We start from the raw sequence: 20,734 nt of genomic DNA, 5'->3' as shown, positions 1-20,734 counted from the left end.
CAAACTAATAGCAAAAGATGGTCCCCAAGCTTCTTCTGACACTACTTCAGTTTGCCTAATAAAGAAAAGCTGCCAAGTTCAAAGAATAAGCTAATTAATCTGAGAATTAAAAGAACTCACATTTTGTCTATTAAAAAATATGACTAAAGCCCCTCTCCCTTTCTTAATAACGTCATTCTCTCCCAGCTTTCAACAATCACAATCGATCAACCGCAGTCTCCTGAATTATTCTCTTAAAGAGAAGTGAAAGAAATCCTAGGGTTCCCATTCCCACTCATGCACTCCCTTGCTGCATGAACTTGGCAAGAAATCTCCAGGAGCCTCAGTTTCCTCAAGCAAGGATGAGAGCAGCCACATCTCTATTTGGCAAAGATTAAATCAGTGAAGTACCATCCCCCCAACAGCTGCCAGTACTACAGCTAAATAAGTGCTGCCATTCTTATGGTCACCCTTCTGTCCACAAAGACGGCTTTAGGACAGGGCCACACCATGATGTGTTCAATGTATCTGTCTCCCAAGGAAACCCTCAGGAAGGCCAGTCCTCAGAGAGTGGGCTCCTGGACCCAGCACTCAATGCAGATAGAGCTGCGCCTGCAGGTTGAAGATGAGCAAGACAGGGTGGGCAGCCAGGAATCATGTAAATGAAGGCAGCCCTCAGGCACCTGGCTAGTCGCCAATATGAGCCCATGGTAGATAAAATTTAGATACCCTTGTCTCAGGAATAATTTGTAGCTTCCAGCTCTTCCTGTCAAATCACTCAAAAAGTAAAAAAAAAAAAAAAAAAAAGGTTAATTACAAAGTTTTTCAGTTTTGCTTTTATTTCTCATAACAAAAAAACTCCTAATTTAACAAAACATGAGAATTCAGATGAAATATTCAAGTCAAACTCATGGAGGCACAGAATTGAGGAGGGCCCTATTTTATCTGTTCTTCATGAAATTAAATGAATTAAAGCAAAATCCATCAAACTTTGGCAATTCTGGAGTTCTCTATGTCCAGCTGCCCTCAAAAACAAAGGAAGGGGCGGGAAAGAGGAAGAGGAAGGAAAAGACAAAATAACACAAAAATCAAAGCCACATTAGGAAGAAAGGCAGCCCTGCACAGCTACTATCATAAGGAACAATTGCTAGAAGCAGCTAAAAGGGCAAGAGAGACAAAGCCCAGAGCAGGTACAAAAATGTATTTACATTCTTGATAATGGACTCCTTTCACAATGCACTTGGATCAGAAAGAAAAATCGAAATCATTTATCTTGGGATCACACAAACATGGATAATTTTTAAAATTTCCTTTGATACTATAAAATTGTTTCAAACCTTTTTGTTTGCGTTTTTCTTAAGTTGTAGATGGACACAATAACTTTTATTGTATTTGTTTATTTTTATGTGGTGCCAGGGATCGAACTTAGTGCCTGACGCAAGCTAGGCAAGTGCTCTCCCACTGAGCCACAACCCCGGCCCAATAAATATGGTTTTTAACATGCAGAGTACAAAATCTACACATAGAGCAACTGAAAATATGGACAAAATGCCCATTGAGAATTTGGATTAATATTTTTAGTATTCAGAAACAAAACTTACTACTAAATAAAATAAAATCATAGTTGCTACATTGAACCAGGGCTTGCTTAACAGAGACAAGGGTTCAAATACCAGCTTTGCCACCTATAGGCTGAATGATATTGGCTAATTTGCTAAGTATCTCGAAGCTTTAGGTTTCTCATCAATAAAACAGCAATAACAGAATCCCTTGCATGGAATTTTAACTGAAAATAATGTGACAGCACCCAGCAGACTTTGGCACAGAGACACTGCATAAATATGTTTCACATTTAAAATAATACTAAGCTTCAACAACGACCAAAAAAGGACATGTCTTGAAAACAATGCTTTGTTCTAGTCTCTTACAGCTAACCTGAGGCCACATAAACAGAAGTCAATTTAAACCAACTCTAGGGGTGCTGTGAACAAACAATGAATAGCAGCTGAATTTCAGATGTTCTTTGGCACAAATAAGTTTAGAGAATGAAAAAATTAATTCACCATCAAATATTCATTGAGTTGCAGGACTCTGGGAGGAAGAGATGGCTGAGTGTTAAAGGAGCAAGAGGGACAAGTGCTAGGTAAAAAAGAGTTTGGCAGAGGCTGGAGTGCTCAAATCGGGACTTGCAACACAAGCCTAAATGACCAGGAGGGAAGGGCTTTGGGGCTAGACTTTGGGTGACAGGGAAGACACTCCAGGCAGCAGTCATTTCTGACAAAAGTCATCTTGGTAGCTATTCAGGGAGGTACAATGGAGGTTTAAGAGGAAATGCAACAGGAAAGGGGGGTTTAGGATCAACTGGAAAGAGAAGTGGCCCGGGTGGAGAAGTTACAGCAACACTGCAGCCAAGAGACAGCAGGGGACTGGCACTGAGGAAGAAAACGGAAAATCAATGCCACAAACCCAGGATCCAGCCTAAGAGCTGGCCGGTTTCTGGAAGTCTCTGTAATGACAGGGGCCATCCCTAAGGCCTCTGGACCCATCACATCCTCAACATCTCTGGCTACGATGTAGCTCCCTGCCCCTAGCCTCCCACATGCCAATGCTCTCTACAGCTATCAGACTGCTCTAAAAGCAAATCTAAACCTACCACTACCTGGCTTGAAAACTCTAGGTGGAAACCTCCAGAACAAAATCAAACAGCTCAGCTTACAGCACCAGGCCCATGTAAGGCCTGTATTCAGTTTCACTTCTGCTCTACACTCACAGCACAGCTCCTCTTCATCCTTCCCCACTGCTGCTTCTGCTTCCCTCTGTATATTACCCTCCCCCATCTACCTCCAGCAAACCCTGGCCTATCTGTTCCCTGGTCACACAGATCATACAGAGCCTAAAGAGCCTTTCCTTTAGGGGCAGGAGTGGGGCAGTTAATTCCTATTCATCCATCAGATCTTAGCTTAAATGTTATTTCTTCCCATTGTTTCACTTTATCAGAGACAAAAATATCCATTGTTGATAAGGCGGCAACAGAAAGGCATCCTTGTGTTCTCTCAGTGGAAGAGTAAACTAGTTATCTTTTAGATTTGGCAACAGCTCTCAAAAAAGCATAAAGCACTGTACAGTTTATCATCTGTCACTCTTTGGGACTGGCCAACAACTATATTTCCTTCCTGTCTGGGGAACTCCACCCACACAAGAATGGGAGGCTGAACTGGACCAATCAGAAGTACCCACCCTTTCCTGTAAGGAGCCCTCTGGCAGCAAGAGGGAAAACAGAAGACACCCCGGGCTCTGAGGCCACTGAGGTGCAGTACTAGCTGCCCCAACCAGCCAAAGCTGATACAGAAGCATGATTTTTTTACACTATTCTTAGCCCCAAACCCAGTTATTGCCCTCTCAGCTTTGTTGTGAACCAGGACCTGCTAGCCTTTGGGGAAAAAAAAAAAAAAATTCTTCTCCTTAAATCACCGGTGATTCTACTGCTTATAACAGAGAATTCTGACTGGCACATGAACATATCCCAATCTAAAAATTAAACAACTACAAATTTATCTAAATCAAGCATGTACTTGTGCAAATAAATGAAGGCACTTTGTTGCAAAGCTAAGAAAACCAAAGCATCAAAATATTCATTACCAGAAGAATGGGTCAGTAACCATGATATAGCCAGAGAGTGATTCTATATGATCACTATTACAGAAATGACACATATATCTAAACACACTGCTATAAACCCTTTTCAAAACAAATTAACTGTAAGGGAGAAACACTGTGTACTCCATAAGGGACAAATATGCATGCAGATAGATGATAGATCATAGAGAAAGGGTTGTGTGAAGGTGTATCATAAAACATTTCCCAGGAAAAATAAGAACCCTAACATTGATGACTTTGGAGGAACAACATGAAACAAACATTTCTTTGTCCCTCTTGAGTGTTTTGTTATGTTCATAAACTACTTTCATTAGAAAATGTTAAAGTGTCACTTGCTCAGAAAGGACTTCCCAAACATCCATCATCCACATATTACTTCCTATTATTCTTTTGTTGTTGTTGTTTTGGTATTGGGGATTGAACCCAGGGGCGCTTAACCATTGAGCCACATCCCCAGTCCTTTTGTATATTTTATTTAAAGATAGGGTCTTCCTAAGATGCTTTAGGGCCTCACTAAATTGCTGAGGCTGGCTTTGAACTCCTGATCCTCCTGTCTCAGCTTCCTGAGCTACTGGGATTACAGGCATGTGCCACTGTGCCCAGCTCCTTCCTATTATTCTTGACTATCATTCTTCTCTAGGGGAATTATCACTGTGCATTCTTTTAGATTAAGGTGTGTTCATCTAATGTCCATCTGCCCACCAGGCTACAGGTGCTGAAGTGGCACTGTGATGACCACCACATTCCCAGTGCCCAGCACAAATGATGTTAAATAAACACCTGATAAAAGTAAAGGTTTTTTTTTTTTTTTTGGAGAACTAGAGTTTGGACCCAAGGGGGCTCTACCACTGACCTACATATCCGGCCCTATTTATTTTTTTATTTGTTTTTTTTTTTTTTAGAGAGAGAGAGAGAGAGAATTTTTTAATATTTACTTTTTAGTTTTTGGTGGACACAACATCTTTATTTTATTTTTATGTGATGCTGAGGATCGAACCCAGTGCCCCGTGCATGCCAGGCAAGTGCACTACCGCTTGAGCCACCATCCCCAGCCCCCTTTTTATTTTTTAAGACAGGGTTTCATCAAGTTGCCCAGGCTGGTCTCAAACTTAAAATTTTCCTGCCTCAGCCCCCAAAACTCCCTGGGATTATAGGGGTGTGTCACCACGCCCAGCCTTAATCCCTTTTTAAGACTCAGCTCAAGGGAAGTGAAGCTTTTCCTAAATGACCATAGTTTAGAAGTGACCCTTTCTCCCACAGCCCCACTCACTCTTTGTTCTTTTTATCTACTATCCCAGTTGGCCATCTACCACTATCTCCTATTAGATGATGAATATCTTGCAGGCAAAGGCCCTCCATTTATCGCCGTCTGCTACAGTGCCTTTACAAAGAAGGCACTCAATACACAGATGAGTGAATGAACACGCAAGATCTCAAAGAAACAATGTGATTGCATATTAAATCAGACATTGCTGCTGTTTCTTTCTCAATCCAGTTTAGAATTATAAAGCAAACGCTTTCTAAATTGTTTTATAACCTTTATTATTTATTTTTATGTGGAGCTGAGGAGCAAACTCAGTGCCTCACACGTGCTAGGCATGCTAGGCAAACACTCCACCACTGAGCCACAGCCCCAGCCCCAAAACGCAAATTTTTGTTTCTTTTTTGCTCCATTTTTTTTTCTTTGTTTCTGAATAGCTTACCTGGGTTCAATCTCCATACTCTGCCCCCAGGCACCCTATTCTCCTAGCCCTTTTTATATTTTTTACATTTTTTTTAGTTGTAGGTGGACACAATGCTTTTATTTTTATTTATTTATTTTTATGTGGTGCTGAAGATCAAACCCAGTGCCTCACCCTCACTAGGCGAGCACTGTACCACTGAACCACAATCCCAGCCCTATATTTTTTACTTTTGAGAATAGAATGGCTATCACTAAATTTCCCAGGATAACCTCAAACTTGCAATCCCCCTATCTCAGCCTCCCAGGCTGCTGGAATTATAGGCACCACCATGCCTGGAAAGACTGTTTCCAAAAGAAAATATTCCATAAACCCAGAGCTGTACACCCATCATTCTGAAGTCAAACCACACTTGGGGAGGTTAAAAAACAAAAACAAAAAAAAAAACACTGCAACGAGAACAAAGCAAAAGGCAGGTCTCAGAGGTAAAATAAGCAGACTCACATCCGTGCGACTACTCACTGTCAACAACTTTTCCTAAATTTAGCTTTGTGTTACAAAAAATTACAGTTCAAAAACAAAAGAAACTAATTCAATTTTCCCATTTTAAAAATGAAACTGCTTTGTACTAATGTTAAATTTCCTGAAATTGATGATTTTTTCCACGTAATGAAAGAGAACTCCTTGAAAGATTTAGAGGTGGGGAGCTATTTACTCTCAAGTGATTCCAAACACAAAAAATAATGGTAATAATGATGATGATAATGATAACGACAATGATGATGTTGTGTATGTAAGGTAAAATGTTAACAACTGATGAATCTGGGTAAATGATTCATTATATGCTGTCAACTTTTCTGTGTATGCTATTTTTCCGCCAAGTTTGAAATTTTTCAAATAAAAAATAATGAAACTATTTATTTAATAGAAAAGGTTATTCTATCTTTACCACCACTTAAAAGTCCTAGACGGGGAGACATAAAAGCAATACTTTAATGGAAATAAAAACTACATTTGAATAAAGCAATTCTAAAATTACTCTAAGTATCTTCATTTTAAAATAATTACAAAGTTCCATCCCTATGGTATCTGAGGGTAAATCATTCTCTCCAACAAACAGGGAACATCTGTTGTAGAAAACCTTGTAAGAAGCTAAATAACACAACGGGAGAGCAAAGTCTCAAATTGGCAATTTCCAATATTCAAGGCAGCAGACTTCTAGCTACAGTCAGGACAACCAGACAACATAAGCGGTTGGAAAAATACCAGCTGCATGACTATTCAAATTTTTGAACTTATACCATCTAACTCAGATAATTTAACAAAAACGTTAGAGTCTGAAAAGTCCTAATCCTTCTAAGTATAATTTTATCACTGGTTTGTTGTTGTTGTTTTTAATGAGATCATTAAAAGAAAATTCTCTCATCTAGCAGTGCTGAAACACAAACATAAAAAGCTGATCTGAAAAAATTTACTACTATTTATAGGCCAGACACTGGAGCAGATGTTCTATATACAGCTCCTTGTCGTGAAAAGCACCTGGTATGTAGGCAATACTGACATTTCACAGCTGAGGGAATCAAGGTTCAAGGTGGAATCAAACACTCGTGATTTCTCAGACACTAAATGGTAAAGAGGGACCACAGTCACTCACAGCTTTAAAAAACAGAAAACCACTCTCTGCATATACCAGTCATGCTCAGAAGGGAGGCCTCAAGTCTACCTTTCCATCTGCCCAGAGGGCTCTTCCACTCAAATCTCACTTTCATCATGAGACCTACCCCAACCTTCCTATTTAACTCTGCAATCTCCTTCCACCCTCTCACTTGCCCACCACTCCAAAGTACTCTTATGCTGTATGTATCTTTTAACTTTTTGTTTTCATCTTTGTAAATTTATACAGAGATGTAAGAAATACAGAGTTCCCAAATACCCTTGACCCAGTTTCCCCAAAATACATTACTACTGTAAAATATCACTGTATAATAAACACAAGGAGGGGAAAAAAGCATTTTTTTCTCCAGTATTTTTGCTTCCTAACATTATAAATGTATTTTATAGTTGCTTACTGTCTGCTTCCTCTAAAAAAAAACTCCTCATAGAAAGGAATTTTTCTAAATTTTGTCTGCCATACATCAAGTTTAATCCATAGTAAGCATTCAATAAATATTTATCAAAGCACTGAATTTCACTGCCTCCTTTAATAGGAAACATACCACACTTCAAGAGACCAACCTGGCAATAGGAGAATTCTGAAACATAAATAAAACATCAAACTCACCCATGGTGACATAAGGCAACTTATCAGTTGACCCGTGAGGATAGATGCTGTAGAGATGAGGGCCAGTGACATCTACACCCCCTAAAACTAGGGCTGCACCAATGTAACCTTGATACCTGGTGATGAGAGTATGCATAAGGAAAAAAACATCAGTCTGCATGGCACCACTGTAACTTAATCAAAAGCTGCATGAGAATTCAGACAACAAAAAGTTTTTCTTATATTGTTTCATTAAGGGGTTATTACTTTTATGGGAACAAAAAAGAGAAAGGAACTAACATTAGAGGGACATCTATGCGGTATACTGTGTGAAGTACTCCACATACCTCATTTCAGCTCAGCCTTAGCCTCCTTTAAAAGAGGACACTATTATATGAAAAATGTGCTCTATATGTGTAATTAATCCTAGAAACTCAGGAGGCTGACGTGGGAGGATCCCAAGTCTGAGGCCAGCCTTACCAATTTAGTGAGACCCTGTCTCTAAAATAAAAAAAAAGAATCTGGGGATGTATTCAGTGGCAAAATATCCCTGGATTCAATCCCAAGTATTACCCCTGCCCCCCAAAAGTACTATCATTCCCACTTAAGAGAAAAATCAACCCAGAGACATTAAGTACTTGCTCAGTGTCTGAGAGTAAGTTTAGCTTACTCCAAAGATCACAAGCACTGTCGCCTTCACACCTCTCTGTGATTAGCAGATAAGTCCCCCCTTCAGAGTTAACAATAAAGAGCTACCCAGCTCTTCTAAAAACCAACCTTATCACAGACACAACAGGAAAATGACTCATGTCAAAAATACCTTGCCTCTGAACTCAAATCACAGATACAAGCTCACATTGAATAAAAGGAAAGCATTTCATCATTGGGAAACATGAATAATAACTCCATGAAAGCCTTTAAACCACTGCTCCTACCATAGGACAAAGCCGTGCCTCTTCAGGAACACAGAGAAATACATTTCCCACCTCATTCCACTTGGTCACATTATCTGTTCCTCTGGACTCTTTACACAGTTGGTTTATTTACCATTTCTATATATTATTTTCCCTGTATTCAGTTCACCTGCCATTAGAGTTGTTATGCTGGATAAACATGCTGAATTTAAACTTCTCTGCTGTTAGCCTTACCTCCTTGAAAAGAAAAGTAAAACACACACACACTGAACTTGCCATATGATATAATCATTGAAACTGATACAAATAAATTAACATAAAGACCAAAAAGTCATAGTTTTAGACTGAGAAACAGCTACACACCAAAAAGCATTTGGTCTAGTCAAGTCCAGTACTTCCCCCATATTTTGATTACCAAACTGTTATTTCAAAAAGAATCTTCCACTTTTAAATAAAAAATTCAATATTAGCAAAGAATCTTAGAGGAAGCCTGAAGAGGGCAGGGAGCAACTGGTCCAAAGGCATCAAAAATTATAATATTGATCCATGGTTCTTAAACACAATTCCACAGACCCCTTTGAAAATCTGTCTAAGACTCTGGAACCCTCCCCCAACAAGATCACAGAGGTTTTTTTGTAATTCAAGAGGTTCTAGATCTCTAGAACTCCTCCATGGGTTCAAGGGGTAGAGCTCCTGATTCTAAGCTGTCTACTAACAGGAACAAGATGCACAGTACAGAATTAAGTGAACAGAGAAAGTTACAAAACATCACACACAATGGCATGCCGTTCTTGTTAATATGTAAATATGAGAGTATAAGTACAGAATGAAAAAATGCACTCAAAGATTTTCAGCACCCACCCCCCTGCCCCACCATCATAAGCCTTGCTTCTTTATTCCTTTCCCCCTCAAAAGTCAGAGAGCCAGAAACTAGTATCTTTACTTTATTGAGAAAGAAACTGTGTTTAGAAAAAATGGAGTGAACTGCCAAAGTCACATAGCTGGCAGTGATGTAGAAGGGACTTGAACCAAAGTGCCAAAGTAAAATTCTAGGCTTTTTCCCCCTTTCACCACTCTGATTCACTCTATGTACCTCATCAAAAATGACAACAGGGCATAAAAGACTAAACAACCCTGGATTAAATTTTTACATGTTCCTCTCAAAACTATTTGATAAAATTTAATTTTTACAAAGTGTTATTAACCTAAAAATGATAAAACATTGAAAAAAAATACTTCAGAATTCCTGAAATATTCCAGGAAGAATGATTAAAATACTTGCTAAACTATTTTACTAAACACATTAAATGACCTTGCAAGGAATCTTGAAATACAATATTTATTTATGGCAACTTTAGAGGTTTGAAAATTGTTTAAAATGTAATGAACCACATTAGCCACCAGAGGGAGCTTTGTATTTAAAATTAAAATCCACAAATGTCTTTGGCACTCAGTAGGTGTGCTTCAATAAGCTCCACTCACACATCTTTCTGAATTCTTTTCCAAGCCAGAAACTTGTGTATTTTTAATTCAAATCTCCAACTTTTGAAATTATTAGCCACTGTTTTTTTTAAATGCCATGTGACCTAAGTAAACTCCTCTAAAGACCATGACCTATGACCTACCAGTTCATCATCTTTCTATTCATGCTTTCCTTTAATTCTCACAAAAATCTCTAGGAGCATGTATCATGATGTCCATTCCACATATAAGAAAAAAAAGAAAACTACTGAAAGTGAGGCAGGTCCCAAAAGAAGTCAGTATTCCAACTCAAAACTAAATGCCCAGCCTACTTCCACTACAATGTACTGCCTCTCTTATATACAGCAAATGAGAAAATGGACTTAAGATGTGAAAACTGTCAAGACCTACACAAACATAAAGTAATGATGTGATTATTAAAGAAGAAAAAACAAAACTACTCATAGGTGGGCATCAGCATAGGGTGAAGTTCAGGCAACTCACTACATGTCTATAAGCCTCAGTCTGCTCACTTATAAACAGGAGACAGTAATAGCCCCTCTCTCACAGTTAAAGGATAAAGTGGGAACAGGCATAAAGCACTTTAACACAGAGCCTAGAATGGAATTAAGGGACAGATAAAGAGACAGATAATATTAATATTATTATACTCACTCACTACACTCAACTACAAGTAGTACTGTTCACTGCATTGTTATTTAGCCCCTAAAAGAGGGAGAAGAAAAAAATCATCTGCGTGTTGGACGTGGAGAGGTGAGATTTGTAGGACAAACTCAAAAGTTCCCCCAGCTCTCACTTTCCTACCATGAACAAAAGATTGCTTTTATCCAGTAATATCCTTTTACTTCAGGAAATTACTCACCTGGATGCCTGTGATTTATTGGGGAGGGGGAATTAGACCCCATAAATTTAAATTCACTATCAAATGCCTTCTGAAATTAAAATGACTTTTTATTTAATAACAATTGACTTCTGAAATAAAATGTATACTTCGCAATGTTTTTTTCTCTAGCTTCCAGGTTTCCCTTGGCTAAGTATCTAACATATGAGAAAAAGATGCTAAAGAAATCCCTGTCCTGGAATCTTACCTGAAAAGCATCTGCTTCAGCATCCGATTGGCCGTTACAACTCTGGGAAGGCGGCCAGTAGAGAGGGAGTGGAGCTCCAAATTGGAAGAAATGAGCTGGGTTGTCATGTCTGTGTCTGCTGCTGTCCCAGCACCACAACAACTAAAAAAATACCACGAGAAACTTAGCTGACATTCAATTACCAGGAGTCTCAATTAGAAGCTGAGTTCAAGTATACAGAGAGGATTTAAGTCTATCTGCAATGCAACTACTCTAAACAATCTTAAGTAAACCCAAAATTGAGAATACACATCCAATTATATTCAAATGTATTCTACAGCCCAGTGAATATTTCAAAATCACTGGTTTCTATGAACCTAACAGAGTGCATATTTTAGTAATACTACAAATGTATCCAGTGCTACAAAAAAGCAAGGTGTGTTGTAATTCAATATCTGCCAAGTATTTACTACCAGATACCAGTCATAATACCAAGCACTGGAAACAAAGAAAATGTAATTTAGGTTAAGTGTAGTGGCACACACCTATAACCCCAGAGACTCAGGAGGCTGAAGCGGGAGCTTCAGGAGTATCACAAATTCAAGGCCAGTCTCAGCAACTAAGCAAGGTTCCAAGAAATCTAAAGAGACCCTGACTCAAACTGAAAAATAAAAAGAACTAGGAATTAGCTCAGTGGTAGAGTAACCCTGGGTTCAATTCCCAGTACCTAAAATAGAAAATACAATTTGATTCTTAATTCCCAAACTGAGTGGATGAGACAAACAAAAATTGTGTGCCAAACCACATAATAAAGTATAGTAATGTAAGTATAACATGCTCTGAGAAACTAGAGGACAGACTAGTTCTGATCATTAACAAAAGGTTTTCTATGAACTGGATTTGGAAGAATGAAAACATTATACAAGGGGTTTGGAAGATGTATTTAGTATTAAGAGTACTGGCCTGGCAGGTCCAAGGCCCTAGGTTTGGTCCACAGGCATACACAGACACAGACATACACACACACACACACACACACACACACACACCTCTCTAAGCAGAGAAAAGAGAGCATTTCTAAGCAAAGAGACTGGTATGCAGAGGTGATACAACTTAGAAATAAGGGAAACAGGAATAGGGGTACGAGGGAATAGGGACAGTACAAGAGGAACTGGAGTATGGGGTAATGGCAGCCAAACGAGGCTGAAAGGTAATCTTTTTGTGACACTGTACAGAGTCTTAAATGTCATGCTACAATTTTGACTTTATCCTACAAGTAAAGTGAAAATGTGAAAAGTCTTCTGAAAAGTTTTGTTTGGTTGGTTTTTTTTTTAAGAAAAGAGACAAAATCAGGGCTGGGGATGTGGCTCAAGTGGTAGCGCGCTCGCCTGGCGTGCGTGTGGCCCGGGTTCGATCCTCAGCACCACATACAAAGATGTTGTGTCCACCGAAAACTAAAAAATAAATATTAAAAAAAAAAAAAAAGGGACAAAATCAGATTGTGTTTCACAAAGTCTGGTAGAGCAGAAGAGTAACAATGACAACTCCAATATTCCAGTTGAGAAAAAAACACAAATGTCAGTCTTAACAGAGGGAGGGATAGAAGGAAATGAATGGATTCAAGATACAGAAGGCAGAACTGGCTACCAAATTAACTTAAGACTAAAGAGAGGACTTGTAAATAACTTAGGTGACAGGTAGGTGGTAATAACCTTTTAAGGAGATAGAAAATACAAGTTGAACAACAGATTTCGGGGAGAATGATAGTAAGTTCAATTGTATCCCTGACATTTGAAAATTTAAGAGCTACTCAAACTAATCAATACTTACTAAATATTAGGAGATATGAAGTGAATTTTTGAACAGTTCTTGTCAGCAACAACCATCCCTTCAGTAGCTCTTGTATCTGCTCCAAGAACTATCCCATCCTATTTAAAAAAAAAAAAAAGTTTTAAACAATTTTACACATATAAGCCACAGTTCTCCTTTCCAGTTAGGGAAAACAATGTTAGTCATATCCTGCTCCCACAATTCCATACCACCAAAAATGCACCAAAAAATACTGTTCTACATGCTCAGAATTAACAAAAGACTGCTTTTTTTTAGTTGCCAATGGATTTTTTTTCCTTTATTTATTTATTTATATGTGGTGCTGAGAATCCAACCCAGGGCCTGACACATGACAGCAAGCGCTGTACCACTGAGCCACAACTCCTGCCCCACAAAAAGCTTCTTAAACATTACAGCTTGAATCCTGAGTAGGTGTTAAGAATTAACACTCCCATTTTCTATTAAGATTCAGAATTAACACTCCCATTTTCTATTAAGATTCAGTGAATTCCTTACAAATCCAGAGCTAATCTGAGAAAAATCTCCGTTAAGTCCCAGAAATTTTTCCATTAAAATAGGCACCTCTGCCAATTTGTTTTTTAAAAATGTCGCTTTTCATCTGAAACATTATTCATCATCCCTTTTGATCTTTACAACAATTTAAGGCAAGAAGTATCCTTAACTGATAAATGGAAAAGGTGTAGCCACCAGAAGTAACATGAACTGTCCCCGAGTGGAAGCATAATAAAAACGAGAGACCTAACCCCAAATTTTGTGCTCTCCCTTGACACCATCCAGCTTCCTAAAGTAACTTAAGAAAGAGCAGATTATCCTCCAAACAAAATCCTAAGTGAGGAAAGAATACACCTGTAAGCACACAAAACGTCCTGGCAAAAGCAGTCTCTTTTAAAAGACTTTTTCCTGATGTTCTCTATAATATTTGCCCTTCCAGACCCAGCTGAAAGAGACAAAGGAGTCCAAGTGGCCTGGTTCTTGTTATCAGTCCGTCACCGCGGCTCTTAGCCTGCCCGGGCTTACCTTGTAGACCACCCCCGCGATGGTAGTGCCAGTTTTCCGGGCTTTTGGAAGTTTATACCCCTTCTTCGCAAAGTCCGCCTCCAAGATGGCATTCCTGAGAGCACAAGTGGAAACAAGAGAGTTAATGGGAGAGACCACACTGAGAAGTCCCGGGAACTCGGGAAAAGGAAAACTATAATCTGCTGTCACCCCTATCTGTTCAATAAATCCTCCCACCATCAGCACTATCGCCCCTTTTTTCAGATAAGCGTCTCAGAGAGGACCGACGACTCCCCTAAACTGAGGGAGACAGACACCGTGTCCCATCGCTGGGCAAATGAGAGGCCCGACTAGTCCACGAGAGAAACCCATGCTCAGGCCGATTCCCCTGAGTCACACGAGCCCCGGGCCCCGTCATCCTCCCTTCGCTCGCACGTTCCCGATGTGGCCGTGGCCCAGCTCCGACCCCGGCACCGCACTCCCACTCCCGCCCAGAACGCGACCCGGGGCACGGTCGAACCTGCGGCAGTTCTCAAAAGAGAACCCTCCAACCGGTGGCTCATACACCGACACAGCCGCCATCTTCCCAAGAAAGTATTTCCGGGCCGGAGGCGGGGCAAATAAAAACAGCCGAGCACTTCCGGCGCCGCCAGCAACCAGGGCTGAAGGGGAGGGACAACCTGCAAGGCGAGTGATTGATCTTAGAGTCCTGATTCCTAGAGAGGCTCAGAGATGTTTGTGTATTTACAGCGCCTCAAGTGGCGCGGAGGAGAAACACACCCAGAGCAGGGGGAAAAAAATGTAGTAAAAGCGCCTGCCACCAGATTTACACCAGACTTATTTCTACCATTTGTGGGGCTCTGCAGTGCTTCTGAGACGTTGACACCCAAGTCCCACACAGCTCCACCACCTCCTTCCATTGGGCAAGTCCTCTCAGATCTCTGAATCTGTTCTCTCCTCTGTCAACCGAACCACACGCCTTCCTCAAAAGAAGGATAAGTTCATGAAAAGATGCCCCACGCCATGAGTTACCAGAGAAAAAAACGCAAATCAAAATCACAGTGAGACACTGCTTTGCACCCACTGGGACGGACGGCTGTGCTCAGGAAGAGAAAAGATCACAAGGCTGGAGAGAATGTGGAAAAATTAGAACTCTTCATTTGTGGCTGGCAGGAATGTAAAATGGTGCAACTGCTCCAGAAAAGGATCTGGCCTTGCCCTGAAAGTATTCACCTCGAGGCATACACCCAAGGGAACTGGAGGAGCATGTTCCGGAGAGCTTGCACACGAATATGCACAGCAACGTTATTCATAATAGACAAATAATGAAAAGAACCCAAATATCTATAAAAGTGGATAAACAAAATGTGGCCTATCCATATAGCTGAATATTATTCAGCGATAGAAAGGAATGAAGCACAGATTCATACTATGGCAAGGCTGAACCTTGAAAACATTATGTAAGGCACAAAAGGTCACATATTGCACAATTCCAGTGATATTCATTTATATGTATGTAAAAATCATACATATTCTGTATTTTACACACACACACACACACACACACGTCCTTAATAGGCAAATTAATAGGAACAGAAAGCAAATTGCTAAAGACTGGGGAGGAGGGACTAAGGAGTGACTGTTTAATGCGTACAGCATTTGAGGGGGTGATGAAAATGTCCTGGAGTTAGTGATAAAGATTGCATAAAATATGACTATGCTATAACATTGAAGCTCATGTCTTAAAATAGTTAAAATAGGGGCTGGGGGTGGGGCTCAGTGGCAGAGCACTTGCCTAGCATGTGTGAGGCACTAGGTTTAATCCTTAGCACCACCTACAAAAAAAAAATAATAATTAAATAAAGGCATATTGTCTATCTACAATTACAAAAAAAAATTAATAGTTAAAATAGGGCTGGGATTGTGGCTCAGTTGTAGAGCACTCACCTAGCATGTGTGAGGCCCTGGGTTCGATTCTCAGCACCACATAAAGGTAAATTAATAAAAGTATTGTGTCCATCTACAACCAAAAAAATTTTTTTAAAAATAATTAAGGGCTGGGGATGTGGCTCAAGCGGTGGTGCGCTCGCCTGGCATGCGTGCGGCCCGGGTTCAATCCTCAGCACCACATACAAACAAAGATGTTGTGTCCGCCGATAACTAAAAAATAAATAATAAAATTTAAAAAAAAATAGTTAAAATAGTGAATTTCATTATGTAAGTTTTATCTTGATCTTTAAAAGGTTGCTGTATTATACATGGAAACCATCTATACTGACACACAGCAGCTTCTAAGAAATAGCTTTTATTGTTAAGACATTAATTTCCTCCTGCCAACAACTCTAGGAGGTAGCTCTGAAATTGAAATGATTTTGCTAATGGAATTTAAGGCTCATTGGGTGAGATAACTTGCTCAAATTTTCATAGTAAGTCAGTGACAGCCTCAGTGACTGTGAAGTTGTCATAAAGGTGGGTCTTTCCTGGGAGCTGAGGCAGTGCAAAGACCACCCATTCTTGCTATCAAGTCAGAAAGATTTCAGACATGCCCCTCAGGGTAGCAGGAATGAGTTGATTGAAGAGTTGGAAAAGGGAAAGAGGACACTGTCAAGGGAGAGAGTGGGTCCCCTCAGAAAGGAGAGGGACCACATGATTTTCCTGCGTTCAGTTTTACTGGGGAATCCCAGAGAAGTTTTCTGAGAGTCTTGCCCAGGTCCACCTCTTGACTTTTGACTGACAGCAAGATGACACCAGACTTTCAAATCCCCACTGCCATGACACTCTGTCACCTTGGCCCATGCTGACCAGTTCTAATTAGATTCTTAACCATAAATTTTTAAAGATTTTATGATTAGGAGGAATTATCCTTATCTCCTTGAGTTTCAGGATCTGATGCATAAAAAGGGTCATAAAAATCTCTCCCTTCAGGAATCTTACAAAAACAGACGGGAGACCAGGAGGGTAGAGGAAGAGGATCCAGGCAATGGAGGAGGGGAGCGTGAGGGCCGGTCCTGGAGAGTAAAATTGATCAAATTATATCATGAATATGTCACAATGAGTCTCACTATTATATGTAATTATTATGCACCAGTAAAAAATGCTTTCAAAAGTAAAAAAAAAAAAAAAAAAAAAAAAATCTCCCCCTTCAGGATAACATGGGTTCCTCTTACCGACATTATTTTAGGCCTGCATTTCTCCTGCAGACAACAGGTAGTTGGCTGAAGAATGTGACATAACCTGTCCACTTAAGCCAGGCAGAGCTGCAGGGAAATTGTTTATTAGAAAAGAAAGCATATGGGGGTCAGCACAGTGGGCCCCGTTTATAGAATTATTATCTCAACCACATGTTCCCACCATTCACACCTGTCTGCCTCTAACAGAAGAATTAATTTATTCACTCAGCAAATATTTATTGAGCACCTATTATGTGTCACACGTGATTCCATGTGCAAATGAATGAATGAATGACATCCTAAGTGCCTAAAACCAGTGTCTATCACAGGCATATAGTCAAGAAATACTTGCCAGGGGGGACTGGGGTTATGGCTTAGCGGTAGAGTGCTCACCTTGCACATGCAAGGCCCTGGGTTCGATCCTCAGCACCACATATAAAAAAATAAAATAAAGTTATTGTGTCCAACTACAACTACAAAAGATAAATACTTTAAAAAAAAAGAAATACTTGCCAAAGGTTGAATTCACTTGTGCTACATCTCTGGGTCTTTTTAGGAAATGAGGAAACTAAATTCAGATTTTGAAGTCCTACCCCTCAGTATGTGTCATTATTTGGAAATAAGACTTTACAGAGGTGATCACATTCAAGTAAGGTTAGGAGAGTGGACTCTCATCCAACCTAACTTGAGCTGAGGGGAAATGTAAAGCACATAGGCAGGACATCATGTGAGGACAAAGACGATGGGTGACATGTGTCAAGCATAGACCACCAAAGGTCACCATCACACCCTCAAAACCTGCATGAGAGGCTTGGGCCAGATTCTCCCTCACAGCCTCAGAAGGACTTGGTTTTGTTGTCACCTTGATTTTCTACCTGAACCATGAGACAGTGAACTTCTATCATCTGAGTCACCCGTTTGGGGTATTTTGTTGTGACAGCCATAGACAACTCATACATTTCATGAGGAGGAGAGAAAGCCCCCAGAGGAACTCACATCCCAAGGCACTCAGGGGCTGGCAGAGGGGCACACAGGGTAGAGATGGGGTGCAACGGAAGCCTAGAGAGTCCAAGATTGTGCGCTTATGGGACAAGACATCCAGAGGGACAGACACAGAAAAGACAAAATTAAGCCAAAACATGTGGACATCGTTTTTAGGAACCAGAATGAGTCTTCCTCGGCTGCAGGAAAGAGAAGCCGAGGGTAGTGACAGGACAGCTGTGTCCTGCCATAGGGTATGTCGGGAGTCAAAGAAGCCAGGGAAGTGGGGTGTGTCGGCAGGCGGCTCTCCTCTTACCTGGGCTTCTTTGGTATCATTCCCCTGCCAGACAGAGCTGAGAAATGGCATCACCTCCCTGGCGGCCTCTGGAGGTGGCCCAGCAGAGGCAGCCAGAGCCCAGCAGAGGGCGACCAAGAGCCTCCAGGCAGCCTGGGACTGGGAGGTGACTGAGCCCCAGGCCTAACCAACCCGAGTCAGCCCTGGGCCAGGGCAGACTGCCGCCCCAGTAACCTTACAGGGCCGCCTCAGGTCTCTGCACACGGACTGCTGCTCAGCCTCCTTGTCCCAACAAGGCTGCAGCTCCCTGGGACTGCAGCCCAGCCCAGAATGCCCTTCTCTCAGTCTAGACACAGTCTCTTATTCCCTGGCCATTCCACCACGCCCGGTTGACCAGTGACTACCACTTCTGGATGTGGCTGTGACCTCAGGAGATTCATCAGGCTCTCTGTGCCTCAATTCCCAAAAAACATAGTTAACCAATCAACCAACACGACATGAGCTCCAACTTAACCACTTATATACAGGACCTCAGGATCGGCCGGGCCATCTAGAACATGCCCAACACTGGGAAAAATGAAAAGCAAGAGACAGACACGGAGCCTGCCGGCAGGGAGTTGGTTGTCCCTAAGGACCAGGTATCATGCCCAACTTTACAGATGAGGCTGCTGAAGTCTGCAGAGGTGAAATCACTGGCTCAACGTCACAGAGCTGATAAATAGCCGAGTCGAGGCTCAACCACATTACCTGGGGTTTTTCCAGAGCAAAAGCAAGGTTTGTCCTCTGGGGCTTCCACCCCAACTCAGTTAATGACTGGCTGTGTGGCCTTAGGCTGGTCTCTTTACCTCTCTGAACCTCAGTCTCTTCTTTTGTAAAATGAGAGAACATTACAGTGCTTACGTCACCACATCTGCCTCATCAACTAGAAACACCTCATTCATTTTTTCATTCATTCAGTGTTTATTAAGTCCCTCATTGGTGCCAGGCTTCGTGCTAGCTCCATGGCAGATCACAGCCTTTAAAGGCATTGGTCTGAGGACGTGCCGATGTGCTAAGTGTCGTCAGAGACACAGCCGGGGGAAGAGTTCCCCAGTCTGCCTGAGGTAGCAGGTGGGCACTCAGGGGACAGAGTTAGCCCAAGTCCAGGAAAGCAGAGGGTGCATTCCAGCAGAGAATTCAGGGGCGCTCGGTCCCAGCATCACCCTAGATTTTCCAAGGGCCAGGCAAGCAGCAGCGTCCACCCACCCGTCTTCAGGCTGCACAGGAACCCAGGGTGGCACGGGGCCTGGAGGCCCAGCCCCGGCCCCTGTCAGGAATCACACATCCCAGGGTGCCCTGCACAGGCAGACTTGGCCATCTTCCCATTGCAGGGAAAGCAGCCCATGATGCTCCTGGTTGCTATGGCAACTGGGCCCTTGTTTTTCCTTCTTCAAAAATAAGCTATAAATAGAGCGAACCTGGGCGCCTTCCTTTGCATGAATTAGTGCAGCTGCTCCAGGTTCCAGGGCCCCTGGCCCAGGACCCAGATGCCAAGCCTCGCTGCGCAGCCAGCAGACACACAGCTCCAGTGGAAAGGAAGCACGGACATGTGGCATCTGCCCCAGAGTCTGCTGGGGCACTTAGCAGACTCTGGGGCCTGTCTGAGACCCATAGAAGCCCAATCACTATGGGAAGGGCCTGGGCTGGGTGGGCCCTGACTGTGCCAGCCCCAGGGGAAGCTGAGCAGGAGTGGGCTCCCCTTCTCCTCGCCAGGCCTGTGCTGGCCACAGTGAAGTCGCGAGGCTGCCCTCCCTATCCACAGCACATCCCTCCCTGGTTTAACCATCCTGGTTACAGCTCTTCACTGAAACCTCCCGATGTGCCAGGTGCTGTCTTAAGCACCTCCCAGGCCACCACCCGTGAGTCCCCCCAACCGCCCTATGAAATGATCCAAGGTCACACAGCTGCTTAGCAAGGGAACTGGAGCTGAACCCAGCCCAGAGTTCTTGCTGCTCACCCAAACCTTGTGAGTCTGGTTCCCTTACCGACCCCTGAGAGAAGGAATGGCAGGTGGGACCCATTCACTGGAGAAGGAACAACAACAAAAAAATAAAAAAAGAAAAGAAACTGAAACTCGGAAGGATCGGAGCCTGGCCCACGGCCACACAGTGAGGGAGAGTCAAGACCTTCTTGGGCCCTGGAGGGTGGAGTTCAGAAATCGGGCTCATTCTCCCCATAGAGAAGGTTCAGGAGACACCGTTCCCTGCCGGTCAAGGAGGGTTCCTGGAGGAAGTGAAACTGAGGCCGTGGAGAGCAGGGAAGAGCCTTCCAGACAGGGAGACAGCTTGCAGGACAGAGCATGTCGAGGCTGCAGCAAAGCAGGCAGGGCCGTGCAGCTTCGGGCAAGGCAAGGCAGAGAGG

General features: G+C 42.1%; 1 protein-coding gene across 1 annotated transcript in view; it reads right to left on the bottom strand.

The window, feature by feature from the left end:
• Positions 1-14,492, bottom strand: part of Psmb7 (proteasome 20S subunit beta 7) — a 54,865-nt gene extending 40,373 nt beyond the window's left edge. The window contains exons 1-5 of the mRNA XM_076845499.2: positions 14,409-14,492; positions 13,910-14,003; positions 12,872-12,969; positions 11,063-11,203; positions 7,600-7,715 (exon numbers count right to left, since the gene is read on the bottom strand). Of these exons, the coding sequence (XP_076701614.1) occupies positions 7,600-7,715; positions 11,063-11,203; positions 12,872-12,969; positions 13,910-14,003; positions 14,409-14,470 (511 nt within the window). The 5' untranslated portion in view covers positions 14,471-14,492. The remainder of the gene's footprint in view (positions 1-7,599; positions 7,716-11,062; positions 11,204-12,871; positions 12,970-13,909; positions 14,004-14,408) is intronic.
• Between the last annotated feature and the right edge of the window lie 6,242 nt (positions 14,493-20,734).

Source organism: Callospermophilus lateralis, chromosome 2 (assembly GCF_048772815.1).
Source record: "Callospermophilus lateralis isolate mCalLat2 chromosome 2, mCalLat2.hap1, whole genome shotgun sequence".
In the NCBI taxonomy this organism is placed as follows: domain Eukaryota; kingdom Metazoa; phylum Chordata; class Mammalia; order Rodentia; family Sciuridae; genus Callospermophilus; species Callospermophilus lateralis.
This window is presented reverse-complemented; position numbering and strand designations above follow the sequence as displayed.